Genomic DNA, 19,681 nt, shown 5'->3' with positions numbered 1-19,681 from the left:
ACTAGACTTTACTAACAGTGCACAGATATAGACTCTTTCAATGAAAAATACTTTCAGCACTTCATTGCCCGATCACAGTCCTTTGGTAAACAAGCTCAAAATTAGTTCTCTCGGAATTGTGGGGGATCAGATTTCGTCAAAACGTTTGTACAGATTTGACGGTTTCGTTTTTATCGTTCCGGAAGATGCACGCAACCACGTTAAATGTTTTCATATCTTTTATAAACGTGCTACGTTCTTAACATACATGTAAGTCACTGTTGCAGGATGCTGACACAAATTAAGAAGCCAACCTTTAACTGGATACGTAAACTGGTAATTCAATAATCTCGCCAGAAACCAAGTGTTGTGTGTACGATGGGACCGATACGCCGTTATTAGCCAGGTGTCGTTCTACTCTGTGTATATATTGCGATGTTTTGACCAAAAATAATTTCGAGACCATGAATGACTTTTCCCTACAATTGAAGGGACAAAAAAATCGTTTCCACTCCACACCGAAATGTCGACTCATTGAAATTCGAGTCATCCGAACTAAAATTACAAAGATATAGAAGGAAAAAATTCGGGACTGATTTTGAGACGCCGAGTTTCAACCTTTTTTTTTTTTTTTTTTTGGTTACTTTTACAATGAAATGTTACAAGACATTAAAGATGATGTGTTGATGACGTGTATCTTGGATAATGTCTTGTTAAGACCCCATCTGTAATGATTAGATTAAGTATCAGTAACTGTATCCCAATTAAAGGCATTGTGAAATGTCCCTTTGTGTTTAGATCAGTTCTAGCGCAACACCAAATTGTGCATCTAATAACAGTAAGTTTTAATCAGAACCAGCTTTTATCTGGTTTCGAAATGATTTCATTTCTGTCTATTCACAGTCTCAACATTTCAACTAATAGGGTATTGGTCAGGAATAGAGATCTACAACTTTATTGTCCTTTTTTCTAGATGGATTGTCAGTCAAAGATGGTTTTGGAGCGACAGCATCGGATCGATGACGATCACATTGGTAGACCCAGAAATATTCCTTCAGTTTGCTCCTGTCCACCCCAGAGACCTGGCCCGACTCCTACATCGTTTCTGCACTGAATGAGCAGGGTCTTAGACTCACAAGAAGTAGGGATGAATAAAGATGAACATCGCTGACAGCAAACGTCAAACCATCCAACCACCCAACCAACCAACGAAAGGTGATTTGATAAACTGTCAACAAAATCATAAAGTGTTTACACTACACAACCGTCTCTCAATAATACCAAACAATGTCACCAATTTCATCATACCACAAACACATTTCTACGGTGGACCATTTAGAAAAGTCGTAATTTGTACTTATAATCGATGTGACCTCGGTTGCTCCTAAAGAGGGGAAATCGTCCTTTGTTTCATCAACGACACACGATATGCGAGTCTTGCGCAATTGGAGTAAGTTATGTAACGTTCCCATATGAGAATGGCATACATAAGTGTACTTAAAAGCATCAAACTCTTCCATCTTCATATGGCACAAAGGGATGGATCACTTTTACGACCGCAAAACTTACCCATAATTTCCCTTAACCTGGACTTTTGAAACCCTGAGTTACAATTTGTCAGTCAGTTGACGATTTTGCACGAAAATCGTGATAACTGGAACAGGCCCTTGGGTATCGGATCAACCGCGATATGTAAACACCATAAGTTGAGGATGCAGGTGTGTTGCTACCATAAATGGAAAATTCACAATTCTCATTTACATTTGACGATATATCGAGAAAAAACATCATTTACATTTTAGCAAACATCTCCTATCAATTAAGATTCTTTAAGATTAATTGTAATTTTGAACAATAAAAAACAGATTCAAGCTTTTCTAAGAGTTTTTTTTATTCCACACAAAAGAACTCACAAAAATGAAAAGACAACGTCCATGGAAAATCTCATCAATGTTTGAAATCTATTGAAATGGATAAGTAATGAAACATTCGCATATAATGTACATATTTACATATTCACTTTTCATTGCTGTCGGTATAATGTATATACCTGGCTTTGAAAGTGACATATTTCCCTCTGTTATACATTCACTAAAGACGTGTGATATCATACATTAAGGTAGAATAAAAAACTTACTTTGTACAAAGCAAATAAATATTCATTACATGTTAGAGTCTTATATACAGTCAACTCCTTCAATACTGATACAGTATTATGTTAATAAAAATGAATAATTACGCAATCGACCGGAAAACTGTTTCCGGATTAAATTTAGATTACATAATGCATTGTATCTGTGGAATATTCTTCACTAAACTTATATTATCATGGGATATATTAGGGCATACTACTGCAATGTATAGGACAAGCAGGACACAGCGGTACTTCGGTAACGAATCAATATAGAGAAAAATAGGTTGTGGTAAGATACGACAATAATCCTGCCGATTGTTAATTGTGAAACTAAAAGAGAAAATTGTAGATGATAACTCACTACATCATGATAAATGATACCACCAGAAGTTCATGAATCGATTATGAATTCACGCATAACTGTTGATTCCGTCTAATTTATTTTATAAGTTATTTTTCTGTTTTTAATGGAAAATATATAGAATATTGATATATAACTATTTTTAGAAACTCCCAACAGACTCTTACCGTCGGTATTTGCGATAATGCATGGAATTAAAACGTCCAGGATCATCACATATGACCTTATTACCAAGATTTCAGAGGTACATTAATATCAACGTTAAATGTAGTGATCTCACTGTCTTCATTAAATATTCCGTTTCAAAGGACTTAAGAAACTGCTCATCTTCTGTAGCCCTCCAGACATCCAGGTAGCTTTGACTTCTGTCCGCTGCAAGTCCGTACCATTCGGTGTCTTTTTAATCAGACTCAAGGGACAGATTGTAGATCTCGATCCGGCCATGGTTCCAAGCGTATAATTTCTCGTCCAGCGGGTTATAATCAAGCATGTAGTTTTGAGCGTAGTTGGTGCTGATAGAATTTTTGAATGGAAGAACACTCTCCGTCAAAATCCTTTTGCCGCCATTGTTCGTGTCATAGATATATTTGATGTACGTTGGAACTTTTTTGTAGGAATCAACACAATAAAGAACACCACAGATCATGAATGCGTTGCCGACGTCCACCTTGGATATGTCCGTCGTCCAGGTCTGGGCGACGATGAAATTGAGGTCATCAAGTTTACTTATGACGATGTGTCCTCTAGATGTCTGTGTCGCGTAGATAACCCATAAGCCGAGTTCATCCACAGCGAAATCCACATCCGTAAAAATACCCGACTCGTAGGGGAACGTATTGTGGGATCCGACCCCGCCTGGGAGGGGCAGCTCGCCAACCCAGCGTCCCTCAATAAGATTAAACTTGACAACCTTATTTGTCATCACTTTATGACAGTACAGACAGTTTTTGTATACCACGTGACCAGTGCCTTCGCAAAAGAACGGAAGTGTATGCTTCTTTGTGGCAGTGTCGAAGGTGAAAGACTGATGAGAATCGAACTCGGCTATTTCATTGAGATCACTATAGCCGTAGGTCACCCATATCTGTCCCCCTGGAATAGGATCCTTCATAAATGTTCCCTGTGCGATACCGACCGGCAGCTCCTCACCCCCAGGTAGAATAGCCGCCAAGTGCCTCGGACAGAAATCTGCAAAACAGCGATAAAATGAATTAGAAATAAGATAAGTTAGCGAAAACTGTATAACATAGCAAAACCTGAGAATGAATCATGGGTTATGTACGTAGTCGATATTCTCATCAGACAAAGTGACACTGTGTCAGTCGTTTGCACAACTTCCAATAATACTATTCACACCTCTTTTGGTCTATTACCAGCAGTATAAGGCAACAGTCATGGTATATGAGACACTTCACAAATCGTCGATTCAGTACTACACCATTTAAGAGCTATTAAGATGTTTTCTAATAAAAAATATCATAAATATTTTGACACTAAATGCAACAAGAAGAAATTGTTTTTGTACATTTTTTGTATGAAGTACAACAATGTACTTTCGACCAAAATTTTATCCGTTTTATTTGTTTTATTTGCGTCCGTCATGATTAATGTGACTAAAGTTCAAACAAAAAATGTGATTTGTTGGAGCAACTGTGTAGTGTTTATTGTGTTGAGATAACTGTGTAGTGTTTATTGTGTTGAGATAACTGTGTAGTGTTTATTGTGTTGACATAACTGTATAGTGTTTATTGTGTTGAGATAACTGTGTAGTATTTATTGTGTTGAGATAACTCTGTAGTGTTTATTGTGATAAGATATCTGTATAGTGTTTGTTGTGTTGAGATAACTGTGTAGTGTTTGTTGTGTTGAGATAACTGTGTAGTGTTTATTGTGTTGAGATAACTGTGTAGTGTTTATTGTGATAAGATATCTGTGTAGTGTTTATTGTGTTGAGATAACTGTGTAGTGTTCATTGTGTTAAGATAACTGTGTAGTGTTTATTGTGTTGTGATAACTGTGTAGTGTTTATTGTGTTGCGATAACTGTGTAGTGTTTATTGTGTTGAGATAACTGTGTAGTGTTTATTGTGTTGTGATAACTGTGTAGTGTTTATTGTGTTGTGATAATTCTGTAGTGTTTATTGTGTTGAGATAACTGTGTAGTATTTATTGTGTTGAGATAACTGTATTTATTGTGTTGAGATAACTGTGTAGTATTTATTGTGTTGAGTGTTTATTGTGTTGACATAACTGTATAGTGTTTATTGTGTTGAGATAACTGTGTAGTGTTTATTGTGATAAGATATCTGTGTAGTGTTTGTTGTGTTGAGATAACTGTGTAGTGTTTATTGTGTTGAGATAACTGTGTAGTGTTTGTTGTGTTGAGATAACTGTGTAGTGTTTATTGTGTTGAGATAACTGTGTAGTGTTTATTGTGTTGAGATAACTGTGTAGTGTTAATTGTGTTGAGATAACTGTGTAGTGTTTATTGTGTTGAGATAACTGTGTAGTGTTTATTGTGTTGAGATAACTGTGTAGTGTTTATTGTGTTGAGATAACTGTGTAGTGTTTATTGTGATAAGATAACTGTGTAGTGTTTATTGTGTTGAGATAACTGTGTAGTGTTTATTGTGTTGTGATAACTGTGTAGTGTTTATTGTGTTGAGATAACTGTGTAGTGTTTATTGTGTTGAGATAACTGTGTAGTGTTTATTGTGTTGAGATAACTGTGTAGTGTTTATTGTGATAAGATATCTGTGTAGTGTTTATTGTGTTGACATAACTGTATAGTGTTTATTGTGTTGAGATAACTGTGTAGTGTTTATTGTGTTGAGATAACTGTGTAGTGTTTATTGTGTTGGGATAACTGTGTAGTGTTTATTGTGTTGACATAACTGTGTAGTGTTTATTATGTTGTGATAACTGTGTAGTGTTTATTGTGTTGACATAACTGTGTAGTGTTTATTGTGTTGTGATAACTGTGTAGTGTTTATTGTGTTGAGATAACTGTGTAGTGTTTATTGTGTTGTGATAACTGTGTAGTGTTTATTGTGTTGAGATAACTCTGTAGTGCTTATTTTGTTAAAAAATATACTTGACATGCAAAGATACCGAGTATTTTTGGACACAGAGAAATTGTGCAAAATCTCACACAAAAACATGTCCAAATTAGATTAGTACCTGTTTCATATCACGGGATCAAACAACACTGCAGCCGTGAATTGCGATCTGAAGGCGATAATCATGAAATGCTACAAATATGATTTTTGAAAATGAGATACGATATTAAACCCTTCAGGTAGGAATAAAGCAAAGGAGCGTCCAGGATTCACGTAAATCATAACAACGAATGAGGGAGTTGATCATACTTGTTGATAAATAATGACAGTAAAATGGAAATATGTAAACATATGTTTTCAGAATTGGATTAATATAATACAATGTCGTCCTGGAAAGATTATTTACCGGTCTTCACGCCAGTGTACATGATATGTCGTGTATGACAAAAGGAAGTTCAAGTCAGTTTCTCGTGTGTGGAGATAAAATTTCGTTTTTAGAATTGGCTATGTTATCAATGTCAGTTTGAACGAGGTGTTGTGTCGAGATTTCTATAAATAAATTAATGCGAATATGTAATTTTAGTTATTTTAGTTGTAGATAGCAAACTATGGTACCATCCTATCACATGCATATGCGAAATATATAGACAATTATCTCTTTTTTTCTTGATGACTTAAAGTTATATCTCATATCTCAGTGATGGAAACTTACCTGAAAAGAAAAATATTAAAATGTTCACCCCGATATTTTTGTAACATTTCTCATACCTTTCATTGATAGCAGTTTGATTTTTCCCGCTCTATCTAAATCTGATAAGTGTGTTCTTTTATCATCACACCTTCACGTCTAACACACATACCATCAAACCATTTAACATAAAACCAGTATACATAACATAGCCTCTATTTATCAAATTCATATCTACCAGGGTAAATATTTACAGCAATGCATTTAACATAAAATAAGCGACATACCAAACTCTTTAATTATCAAATTCATATATTACCAAGATGAATACTTAATGTAAAACAATTAACATTAATTCAACATACCAAACACTATTTTTTCAAATTCATATTGTACAGAATTATCACATTACAGTAAAACGAGAGCTTGGCTATCTCTACCAAAAAAGTAATTTCCTGAAGTTTGCAATGCATTCTGGGAGAATTGTTATTTTGTCTGCGAATGCCACGATCTCATTGGTTAAAAATGAGAACAAATATCAAAACTTATTTCACTTGAGTAAAAATATCACAATATTCTTTGCCAGAAAAAGGCAGGTCAATGCTTCTTTATTTTTTATTCACAATGGATGTTGTTGTCCAAGTTGTCTCAACGTTTCGTCGTTTCTGAGTCGGCAATAATGACGTGACAATGGTCACTTAGAGATATCGGGATTACAATCACTGTTGGTTAGTATACATATTTGCATTGTCGTGTTAACCCAAACCCAGCTACAATTTTAAATAATGCACATATACCTGGGTAATATGCCATGATACTGATGGCACCTCTATAAAAATAGTGTTTTATGTCACAATTCAAGTGAGAACTTAAATATGCCAAAACACAGAACCGTTTAAAAAATTAGTTCATCGAAATACCAAATAAATAAAATATAACGTATCTTACTGTTTGAATCAAATTTTATATCTTTTAAAAATGGTAATTATGATTTAGTTGTTTTTTTTTCGAGGGGAATAAGGCAATGTATTTCATCATATTATTGAATTTGTAAATGAATTATTCTCACTTGTCTGCCCTTTGTATGATCCTGTCACGCCTATATAACACAGAACCAAGACAACCTATGTTTAGGTGCCAGTACAGCTTCACTTTCGCTGTAAAAGAATGTTTTTTACATCTCTTAACTTCATTTCATCAATTCTCAACAAAGTAGGTGTGCTAGGTACTTCAGCGGAATGATAAGGCTAATTCCGCACGAAACAATGATGTTGGCAAACATCCAATATCCTCTGTTGGTTTTGCTGTTGAATTATGTAACCGTGTGTAGAACACGATCGGTTAAGCTGTTGGCAAATGATGTTCACAAACTGCGCAATAAAAACGGTAAATAAGCTTCAGTCATTCTAGAGTGTGTATATTATCAGCTTTCAAAATAATTGATGAAATTTGATATAGTTCGTTTCTCTATTTATCAAACATGTTTTAACCGGTAGACGAAGGCAGTGTTGGATGTTCACATATTTCTCGTATTAATCAAGAGTTGACATGTACAACACTTCAGGCAGTGGTAATACTTAGCATGTTTGAATTGCTTCCTCGAACAAAATGGAACTTAGCCAATAAATAATCTTCCGTCGTCTAGTTTGTATATACGATGTATACTTTTGAACATGCAGTGCCAGAACAATATATTCATATGTTTATCTCATCAATAATACGAGGGCTCGAGTGGTGTTGTAGGTATTTCTATGACGTCATTATTTGTAAAAACAAAAATTGTTTTTTTTAAAAACACTTTCCAGAAATGATAGAGTTACAGGGAACGGCGGTAGAGGCTTAAACGTACTTTACTGTTTCAATAAAAGTCAGAAAACGTAAGTGTTATTAGAAATTAATGTTGTAGTGTAGTGTCTAAAAACAACATCACATCAATCTTGTATCTTGTATTCTGAATCTCCCTCTTAACTTGTACGAGCAGATCCTAGTTTGATGTTGGAAACGTATTAAAAGTGAGCACTGAAGTCACTTAAAATAAAGATGTGTGACAGGTACTTTGTTACACTAAGTGGTAGATTTACATTTATATGTGTTTGTTAATATAAAAGACATGATCACCAGTGTTTTAAATAAGGGAGTATGATTAAGACGGTTATAACCAGCATGTGTTTTGGGTTCAAGGTGCGTTTCCTTAACATCCTGATTTTTGTCGAAGTATTCTGAATAATCTATGACCTATGGCCTTGCCAATGATACTTGCTAATTTTCTCCCTAATCTAATTAGTGTCCGATTCTTTTACAATACAATTCATCTGAAGAATTAACAAATGTTCATGTTACATTCTTAGCAGTGTCGACGTCTAGAACGAAAATCGATTCTGTAAGCGCCATTCAGAAAATAAACATCACTTATATGTCAAAATATTCCCCAGGAATTCCCAGAGTTAAGATTAACAAGGCGATATCATACTGCTTTCCTCGCCCATCAGTTCCTCCCTTCCACAGGGGAAACCGTAAGTGATGGATGATTTCCTTGCGTTTTTTTCAAGCGGCAATTGTATTCAATTTGCAGCTTATTTTGACAGTAATGCAGTTTGACGATGATTTATTGAATTTTGCAGCCGCGATGATAGCCTATTTAAAGAACTCGTTCACAATTTAGCATCAGTTACGTAACACTCATTAGTTTTTAATAGTTTGAGGAGTGGATTTAAATATAACCAGTAACGCAGTGCAATTTATTCGCTGTTAAACTATGTTCTTCTTCAATAAATCAGTTTGTCGTATACTGAACCAGTTTGTCACATACTCAACCAGTTTGTCACATACAAAACTAGTTTGTCACATACTCAACCAGTTTGTCACATAATCAACCAGTTTGTCACATACTCAACCAGTTTGCCACATACTCAACCAGTTTGTCACGTACTAAAGTAGTTTGTCACATACTCAACCGGTTTGTCACATACTCAACCAGTTTGTCACATACTTAACTAGTTTGTCATATACTCAACCAGTTTGTCACATACTCAACCAGTTTGTCACGTACTAAAGTAGTTTGTCACATACCAGTTTGTCACATACTCAACCGGTTTGTCACATACTCAACCATTTTGTCACATACTTAACTAGTTTGTCACATACTCAACCAGTTTGTCACGTACTAAAGTAGTTTGTCACATACTTAACTAGTTTGTCACATACTCAACTAGTTTGTCACGTACTAAAGTAGTTTGTCATATACTCAAGTAGTTTGTTATATACTGAACCAGTTTGTCACATTTTCAGCCAGTTTGTCACATACTCAACCAGTTTGTTACATATTTAACTAGTTTGTCACATAATCAACCAGTTTGTCACATACTAAAGTAGTTTGTCACATACTCAACTAGTTTGTCACATACTCAACAAGTTTGTCACATAATCAACTAGTTTGTCACTTAATTGACCAGTTTGTTACATAGTCAACTTTATTTCATACTCAGGTCATGTATCACATACTCAATAAATGTGACACATGACCAACTAATATTACACTGAACTAGTTTGTGTCAGTATTACACATAACCTAGAATGGTCGCACACTGAACTAGTTTGTGTCAGTATTCCATCATTACCTCACACTAGTGACACCTGTATCAATTTGTACCAGGTTTTTGTTTTCATATTACTCTACTTTATAGCATGAAATACTGGTATAATTTATCTACAAATAGAATCTGATATGAGTTTCATTTGTTTTTGTGAATTTATGAAACGAGTCTGGAGAGCTATGGTATAAAAATCATGACAAGTTTCATAAATCACATATCAAAATGGAAATGAATTTAAGTTTTTTTTTTATCACTCGATCGATTTTTCAAGCAAATATGGCAGAAGACGGACATGTTCATGTCACAACATAAATCATTTTTCTTTTATAAAAATCGTTGCTATTGGTACGTCACAATGCAATTTGAATGTGTGACGTCATTTTATTATCTAAAATGTGGAAATGTCGATAACTTATTTTGTGATGCATTTATACGATACGGACAAAATTGTTGATACGAAATTAATCAGGATATTTTGTTTTCGAAAACGAAGATATAAAAAATATCTAAAGACCAGATGAATTTTACTATGAATCAAATATATACACTCTGACATCTTAACTGTTGTCCCAACTCAAGGTAATATTGACACAAAATACTTCCCGCAGTTTCTGTTACTACAATATAATGAAAGTTAATCTAATTTATTTTCACGTGAAAAAATCTTCTTTTGTGAATATATATGAAAATCACGTGTAAATTTATAAAATCGTCATCAAAGATTTATAAATAACCTCAACTTAAATATATCACCACGTCAACAAATATTCGCCATGTTTTTGTCTTACATACATGATTACCGTCGTTCATTACGTATTCAATGAATTTATCAATTACGTATATAGAGCAGTGACAGTTTAAATACATATGTTGATGGACGTCATCAATATCGTTTCTCATTTTTTATGTTTTTGAACAAGGCAGTCATTAATATGTATAAATCACAAAATACAATAGGTAAAATAGGAAGTGGTTTTACTTGTGAACGATTAAGTTTGTAAAAAAAAATGATTTGTACTTAATAACTGGAGGAGATCTGAACTCGTATGACTGCCCTATGGAACATATAAAACTTACCTTTTCTTTTTTCTGGTTTGGAGATGTTAGCCCGCTGAAGGGCCGTGTTCAAGAGGACAATTTCCTCCTGAAGTTGATCGTTAACAGCCAGGCTACCCCGAACAGATTTTTGAGTCGCCACTATCAGTGAGTTCATTGTATTAATCAACGCCTTCATTTCGGCGTTCTGAGCCAGCATAGCCATGCTTAGAAACCTATACTGGTTAGTCAACGTTGCTGCAACGTTTTCTAGGGCGAGAGCATTGCCCGCCTGTAGATCTCTCAATCGTGAAAGATCGTTCTGTACTTCGACGTCGCCATTTTTCAGATCCGTTGTAATATTATTTAACACTCTCTGTCTGTACACCAGTTTCTTCTTCATCCTTTTCAGAATCGTTGTGGAGTCTTTAAGTTTAGAAGATGCCCTGTTGTTTACTCCAAAACTTGCTGAAGTTTTGTTTGGTCGAAATAATCCACCACCGGGCCGGGCGCCATTTTGAAACCATAGATTGTCCGATTTCCGGCCCGTCATGGAAATTACGCCGTTTTTATCGTGTATGCGAACAGTAACATTTCGGCCACAAGAAACATTTATCAGATTATTTTTCACGTTTAGTTCGTAAGTACAATCCTCATTGCTCATTTTAAAGCTAGGAAATCCCCCATCCGACGCATAGTTTGGAGGTGTCAGTAAACCTATTGTAAACACGGTGATTAAAACATGGTTCTCCATCGTCGGGAAACACACTGACGTAGTTATAAAATGATCTCACACAATATTGAACTAAAAGAATGCCAAATAAATCCAATCTACATCTTCAAAAAGACGGGACCGACTTCAACGAACGAATCCATTGAGAATGGTTATGAGAGGCGTGAAGACGCAGAGAGCAATTATTGCTACAGCGTTTATAACCCTCTTAAGATATAAAGCCGGAATTAGACCGTCCATATCGCTGCTACTTGAGACATGAGCTCAGTAGTCGCTTGCTGTTTACCGACTACCTATCTCGGAGTGGAAACCAGTAGGGCCGATTAATTAGGGAGGTTCTCAAAGGATCCAAAACAATTTCCATCTCAGAGCTCAAAATCCAAACGAAGCCAACGGAATCAGCTTGTGTTTCAATGTAAATATTTCTCGGCGCCTTTTCATGTAACCTTCCATTTCTAACGGAGATCGCTGTGTGTGTTTGATTGTAGCATTGTCCCTGAGGACTGTCTCATTCTGGCTTTCCATCGTTCATTGTTTCAGTAAATTTCCCTGAGGCCTCAAGTTTTCTTGATTTGTAATTTAATCACATTCATCAAAACTTTATGTAATTTATTGATTACGGTGCCTGCACGCGATTTTACATCATATATTATTGACATATTTGCACGACGTTTGTCGGAAACCGACACAATCGACCGAGAGAGGACCGAGTCTGATATTAGATTGGCCCTTTTCTTTCACAGTTTAGTCAGCATATAGATGAGTTTAGGCTTTCGTTTTTGCATAATGCTTTGAAAACATGTAGTATTACTAAATTCATTAGTATGTGAACGTTTTAAAGTTAAGATTCGGGAGAAAAAAGCTTAACAGAAATAGAAAAGACGGTTGTATGTTGAAAATAAAACTTACCAACAAATCTGAGATATGATAGATACTAACAATGCACAAACCCGCATGATCAGGTACGTAATTATGATATTGTGATGCTGATGCGAATACGAGGCATGTAAGGAGCATAGAACATTACTGTCTCAACAGCACCTCGTTTAATGAGAAAGTGATTTTCAGAGCCACTTGCAGGTTTATGTAATACTATTACAAAGAAAATCGATCAAGTAATGCATAATTTACGGCAATCAAAAAAAGCTTTTATTTTTTTTTAATTCCAAACGTTCAGGGGGTTTTTCTATGTACAAACTTCCATGTTTTGAAAATAATTACTGTTACAATTCATAACATTTCTTCGAATTATGAGATTAATGCATATCTTAAATGAGAACTTCCTTATCATTTTCATTAAACTTCATCTTTTTAAACCCCGTACATTTTTGTAGTTCGAGTTTATCTGTTAATTTACGACTTCCTGCACGATAATCGTGATAAAAGGAAGATTTCCTTGGATTTCAAATCAATTGCAACATGTTAACACTATAGGTCGGGGATATAGGAGTATTGCTATCCAGAAAAGGGAAAATTGAAATCATCACGTTTATCATTATGCTGGGCGAAAAGCTGTTTATTTAGTTTTCGTTGTAGGAAAATACCGCGATAAGTGGGAGATGTAGAAGTATGTCGTATCTTTGATTTCCAATTTTGGTAGGTATATGTAATGGGCGTGGTCAAACAAATTCTTGTGATGTAAAGACAATACGTTATCAATAACTAAGCCTGTATAATCAGAGAAATCTTAAAATTTTGATTTTGGTAAAATAATAATAAAAAAAAAAATCCAGAACATGTAGAAGTGAGGAACACGTTTCAGTAAAACGTCTTATTAGATAAAGTACACTATATGTCTAAACGCGAATTTACTGTTTTGTCCTAATGTCAGTGATGTTTCGCCCTTCTATAACTCGTCAGTGATGTTTCGCCCTTCTACAACTCGTCAGTGATGTTTCGCCCTTCTATAACTCGTCAGTTATGTTTCCTCATTCTATAACTTGTCAGTGATGTTTCGCCCTTCTATAACTCGTCAGTTATGTTTCGTCATTCTATAACTTGCCAGTGATGTTTTGTCATTCATAACTCGTCAGAGATATTTCGTCCTTTCATAACTCGTCAGTGATGTTTCGCCCTTCTATAACTCGTCAGTGATGTTTCGTCCTTCTATAACTCGTCAGTGATGTTTCGCCCTTCTATAACTCGTCAGTTATGTTTCGTCCTTCTATAACTCGTCAGTGATGTTTCGTCATTCTATAACTCGTCAGTGATGTTTCGTCATTCATAACTCGTCAGAGATATTTCGTCCTTTCATAACTCGTCAGTGATGTTTCGCCCTTCTATAACTCGTCAGTGATGTTTCGCCCTTCTATAACTCGTCAGTGATGTTTCGCCCTTCTATAACTCGTCAGTTATGTTTCGTCATTCTATAACTTGCCAGTGATGTTTCGCCCTTCTATAACTCGTCAGTTATGTTTCGTCATTCTATAACTTGCCAGTGATGTTTTGTCATTCATAACTCGTCAGAGATATTTCGTCCTTTCATAACTCGTCAGTGATGTTTCGCCCTTCTATAACTCGTCAGTTATGTTTCGTCATTCTATAACTCGCCAGTGATGTTTCGTCCTTCCATAACGCACCAGTGATGTTTCGCCCTTCTATAACTCGCCAGTGATGTTTCGCCCTTCTATAACTCGCCAGTGATGTTTAGTCATTCATAACTCGTCAGTGATATTTCGTCCTTTCATAACTCGTCAGTGATATTTCGTCGTCCCATAACCCATCATTGCTGACCTTTCATGTTAAAACCAGAAGGTAAATTAGGATAATTTTATTACAACATTTTTGTAACATTTTCAAAGCATATCAAGTACCAATCTTTGGTATAGATTCTGAAGGCATAGACAGAAATCGATTTTCTTTTGATTCTTTACTAACTATAGATTTATACGTTAACCTCCAATTTCCTGTCAGATGTTTTACAATAGATTCCAAACACGAATCCGTTACAGTATTAACAGGAAGAAATATCCTATTCTCATCCTCTACTAACAATCTAACGCCATCTTTTCCATATTCATTGAACTTAAACTTGCAATTTCAAGAAGATCTCAGTTCATGCTGATTTGCACTTTTGGGAATGGCGCCATTTAAAAAAAGAAACTGATTAGTAGTTGTACAGATATATGGAGGTACGGAGGGGACAGCAGGTCTATTTTATCCATCACGTGCACACGTATTAAAATCAGTGATATGTTTCCCCCTATAACGTGCGCACGTGATAGGTAAATATACACAAAAAGGTATGAAAAGAAACGCACGCAAAAGAAAAATATACATATCTAAGTTATCACGTGCACGCGTAATAGGGGAAAATAAGTATACCAATACCACGAGTACGTGCGCACGTAACAGAAAAATATACCAGCTGTTCTCTCTGTACTTCCGTAATTGTTTGTATCATGTCAGCTATTAATTAACTATGGACATATGCCAACAGTTAACCCATACGTGACATTGTCAGAAAAGTACGACTATTTAAGCCAATAACACTAAAGAGCTATATTTCTCTTTCATTGGTTGCCAGCAGAGGTTTTCGGACTGTACGGCACTTGACGTCTTCATTGCGTTATTGCTTCATTACAAAAGTACTGTATTTCGATTAGAACTTATGCTGGTTCATTCCTATACATAGTTGGTATACTGACTCGACATCTTTAAGTGTTGAACGACCTTATAAATATCCATTGGGCGTTCCGATTATACCTTTCCAGATCATGTGATGTATGTGAGAAACCTGTAAACATATTAGATATCAATTTGTCTATTTCCTAGAAAAACAACTTAATGAACTCAGTGGTGACATGGTATTGATCTGAAGAAGAAAACGATGTTATGATAGGGGTCTGATCTGGTTAAAGGAAGCTACTTGGTTTTACCTAATAGAGGATTACAAATGATACACGTCCTTGTGTAAATAGTACGGGCGTATTTCCCTCATCATTACCCCACCATTATTGATGACAAGGTAGCGTAAAAATAGCATTAGCGGTTTATCTAACATACTCTCGATATAGCAATTCGACGTCAAAGAAATTATGGGTTCTTTATATTGAGTGGATTGTACGAAAGCTATTCAAGTTAACATAAAAGGCAAAGATACGGTTCTCAGCCTCCAAATCAAAGTATGTCTATGCTAGTGGCATAAATGGTTGAAATATTGGGGGCGAGCAAGGCAAATCACATTGGTCGAATTGGAGAATATCGGATAGAGAAATCAGCAAAAAAAAAAAATAATTAAAAAAACAATACCGATATTTCAACAGACCCAGAATTAAAAAAAAAAGATTTATAAGGAGACTCCCGAAAAAGTACAAGGAGAATAAGAACAGATGTTCAGGAAGAGTAAGCGTCTTCTACTTCATTGATGTCATGTAAACCAATGATTCAATAAATCAAGTTAGTGCTGACAGAACAAATGGATTTGATTATTATGTCCATTTAATCACTTTAAACGTTATACTACTAGTGTTTTAATCGCTTAAAATCTGACACTATTGAATCACATAAAACATCATCTTGTTAAGCTATCTAAAACGTCGCACTAATATATCATGTATGTTAGTCAGTTAGAACGTCACACTGTCCACAATTACGCTGATTTATATTCATAATGTCTGTGTACACATGGACTGAGCAGTACGCTCTATATGAACTTCGATAGGAGAAAAAGGAAATCATTCATCTTTCTTATTTCCTTTTAAAGCTCTGTTTGAGTTGTCAAAAATTTCGATTGTCTTGGTGCCTGTTATTTTGCTAATTCTTTCATCGTTGCCTTGCTTCTGTCCCGTCGATTTTGTTTTCTCTTAATATCTGTAAAACCAAAAAGCTATCATGGACGTGTGTGGTTGGAATGTTCATAATATTGGCTAATCATCAAAAATAGAATGAGAATTCTACATACATCTACACTATTAACAGTTTAAGTGTAGAGCACTTTTTACGGTCGTCATAGTGATCTCATTGAGAAACATTCTGTTTTATTGCATTTATAAGATAAAAAAAGTATGCGTAGACCCATTTTAACAACTATCATAAATTCCACAGAGATTCAAAAAGACAATAAAGTTTTTCTAGATACAGAAACACGTGTTTTCAATAGATAGACAGAGACTCACTTCTACATAAACTTTACAAGGCACGCGGGGATGTTAATTTAACTAACACAACGCTATATTAATTACTTATATCGACCTCTGGCTTTCCTCTCGCTGCCACTTCGTCCTTTACCTCTAGTTTCCCTCTCATTATCTCTTCGTCCTTTACCTCTAGTTTCCCTCTCTTTACCTCTTCGTCCTTTAACTCTAGTTTCCCTCACTTTACCTCTTCGTCCTTTACCTCTAGCGTCCCTCTCTTTACCTCTCCGTCATTTACCTCTAGTGTCCCTCTCTATACCTCTTCGTCCTTTACCTCTAGTTTCCCTCTCTTTACCTCTTCGTCCTTTACCTCTAGTTTCCCTCTCTCTACTGTTTTGTCCTTTACCTCTAGTTTCCCTCTCTTCGTCCTTTACCTCTAGTTTCCCTCTCTTCGTCCTTTACCTCTAGTTTCCCTCTCTTTACCTCTTCGTCCTTTACCTCTAGTTTCCCTCTCTCTACTGTTTTGTCCTTTACCTCTTACTTTCCTCTCGCTAACTCTCTTCCTTTAGCTTTTTGTTTATTTACTGCAAACCATTTGATTGACTAAGACAAGACATAAATAACATTACAAATTAGTCCTCACAAAGGAGAACTTGCATACTTACACACATCATCCACACTTCTCATGTCATTAATATTAATATGAAATATAAGTACAACACATCTACACACACAATTTTTTGAAGTATTCGTGGAGTGAATTTCGTTGTTTCTCGGATATTTTGCTGCTACGAATTGGTTAAGTGTTGTTATGTTACATGACTCGTCAATATGTTATTAAATTCCTGCATTTTGTTGGCTGTTTAGTTGCATGTATCTCCACTGTCTGGGAAGTAGTATGCCGAGCTAGCCTTGTAACAGTAGACGACGCCTGACTAATTTATTTATGGAAAGAAACTGTTATTTATACCACAGACGGTACGTATTTATATCGTTTACATATATATCCGAGACAATAAACCTTTTTAGGAATTATTCAGAGTTTCTAACTAGACCATATGGCGGCGGAGGTCAAAGGTTACAAGTTATGAAAAGCCCCGTGCATTTAATGGACGATTTGTGAATAGTAGTTCTGATACGTGTTGATGTCTTTGATTTGCCCATATATTTTAATAATATTGTTTTCATTTCTTTGTAGAATAGACAGATGACCGATAGTTTGATGAAATTTCATAGCTGACCGATTGATGCAAGTTTTGTCAAAGGACTAGGTTAAATTTCAGTATCACTTATGAAGACAGTCCAATATGTTCACATCTTGTTTTGAGAATTTTTTGGATTTTTTTTTTTTTTTTGGAGTGTTTGGCCTCCAGTTATTAAGATCACGGTGATAATCGTTTCATACAAAAGCGATAAAACCCCAATTCGTTGTGATTCAGATATTTTTCTGCATTTAATGAATCAACAAGTATTTTTTTCAAGTGTGGAAAGAACGTTCTGTAAAATTCTATTGTCAATTCATGAGATCCTTGGCATTTATTTGATTTCATCGAACATATTGCTTTAGAACATTCTCCCTCACCCAAAAGACCTCCACACTTATCGCTGTCTGCATCCCTTGATATATTCTCTAGGTTAATTGATGTTATATATATATTGATGTATTTCGTGTGTATTGGGTTTCTTGTGGTGAATAGTTCTTCATAAAATCGTTTTTGTCTGTTCAATATATCACCTTGGTTTGTCAATATACTACCGTCTTCATCATATAGTTTACTAATGGATTTCTGTCTCTGTCGATCTTTTTCAAGTGACAGAAAATATTTTGTATTTCCCCCTTCCTCCTTCCATTTTGATCGAGGTCTTATCTGATGACCGATACCTTTGCATACATATTGTGTTTCTATTCGGTCTTCAATCATCTTTATTTCCTCTGCATTTGCATGATTTTCGTTTTTCTTTCAGTTTCTGCTTTAGATTAAATTTTTTCTCAAATTTGCTATTTTTACCCAAAAAGTATAGATTTTCATCTTTTTTCTATTTAATAGTCCCATATAATTCGTATATTTTGTCAGTTCATCATTAATTCACTTGTTTAATATTTTTAATATCATGTACTGGTATTCTATATTGTTAACAAGGCTATTGTTCAATTTCCAATATCCTGGTCCCCTAGTTCCAACGTTTCTATTTGTTTGATGCTTATCAGCTTGCCTACTGGTTCTACTTTGTATACCTTTGTTCTTATTTGAGAACCTGACATTACTAAGATTGACCAAGGCTTATACGGCGGATGTAGTCGATGAAACCGAAGACGTTTACTCCTCCAGAACATCTCGTCTTATTATCCTTGTTCAGTTTCAGGAGTCTCCGTGTTAATAATTCTTTTGTCAAAATTTTGTCTTAGTTTTAATGAATCCGAGTTTGGATTATGATCATGCCGACAAATTGGTGTTTAATTATTTTTCCATTTGTCATTATTACAATGCAATATTCCCACGTTTACTTTATCCTTGTAAAATAAGTACACTATTTAATCCCACTTACTTGGTTTTGTGATATAAAGGTGTATCTTTTAACCTTGAATTTTACCAATAGTTATAAATAGTTTTCTGATTGTTGTTGCAACTATCAGTCATACACTTTTTTGCGTTCATCTCAAACGCAACAATGTCTATATATCTTCAAATCTGAATATCTTCACAAGTGACAACTCCAAGCCATGTATGTCTACAGAATGGGAAAAATATCAAAGGTGACATAATATTTGACCGCAATGCTGTTGCATGAACTAGACTACAATGTTACGTTTGTTAGGATCGTGTATTCTGTAACCGTCTTCACGCTCACTATCGCTAACCTCCGTTCTGTTCTTTCAATGCATTTGATTAATGACTTTAGTGTTGGTCTATGCACATGTTAACCGTTCCATGCCTGATGTTGAGAATGGATCTGTCTACAGCGCCGGTGTGTTATTACCCTATAAATCATGTTAGACACCTGATGTGGATCTTTAGGATGTTGG

At 35.2% G+C, this 19,681-nt stretch overlaps 1 protein-coding gene across 1 annotated transcript; it reads right to left on the bottom strand.

Annotated features, from left to right (window-relative positions):
• Nucleotides 1-1,852: 1,852 nt before the first annotated feature.
• On the bottom strand, nucleotides 1,853-11,774 carry LOC132555661 (noelin-2-like). The gene is made up of 2 exons (XM_060220013.1): nucleotides 10,891-11,774; nucleotides 1,853-3,662 (listed from the first exon to the last, which is right to left on the bottom strand). Exons 1-2 carry the CDS (start codon nucleotides 11,600-11,602, stop codon nucleotides 2,875-2,877), a joined length of 1,500 nt encoding a protein of 499 aa, XP_060075996.1. The 5' UTR covers nucleotides 11,603-11,774; the 3' UTR covers nucleotides 1,853-2,874.
• Nucleotides 11,775-19,681: the final 7,907 nt, after the last annotated feature.

This window comes from Ylistrum balloti, unplaced genomic scaffold (genome assembly GCF_031769215.1).
Source record: "Ylistrum balloti isolate Yb309-2 unplaced genomic scaffold, AGI_CSIRO_Ybal_v1 Utg370510, whole genome shotgun sequence".
Lineage (NCBI taxonomy): Eukaryota > Metazoa > Mollusca > Bivalvia > Pectinida > Pectinidae > Ylistrum > Ylistrum balloti.
Note: the sequence above shows the minus strand (reverse complement) of the source record. Positions and strands in the feature narration are given on the sequence as shown.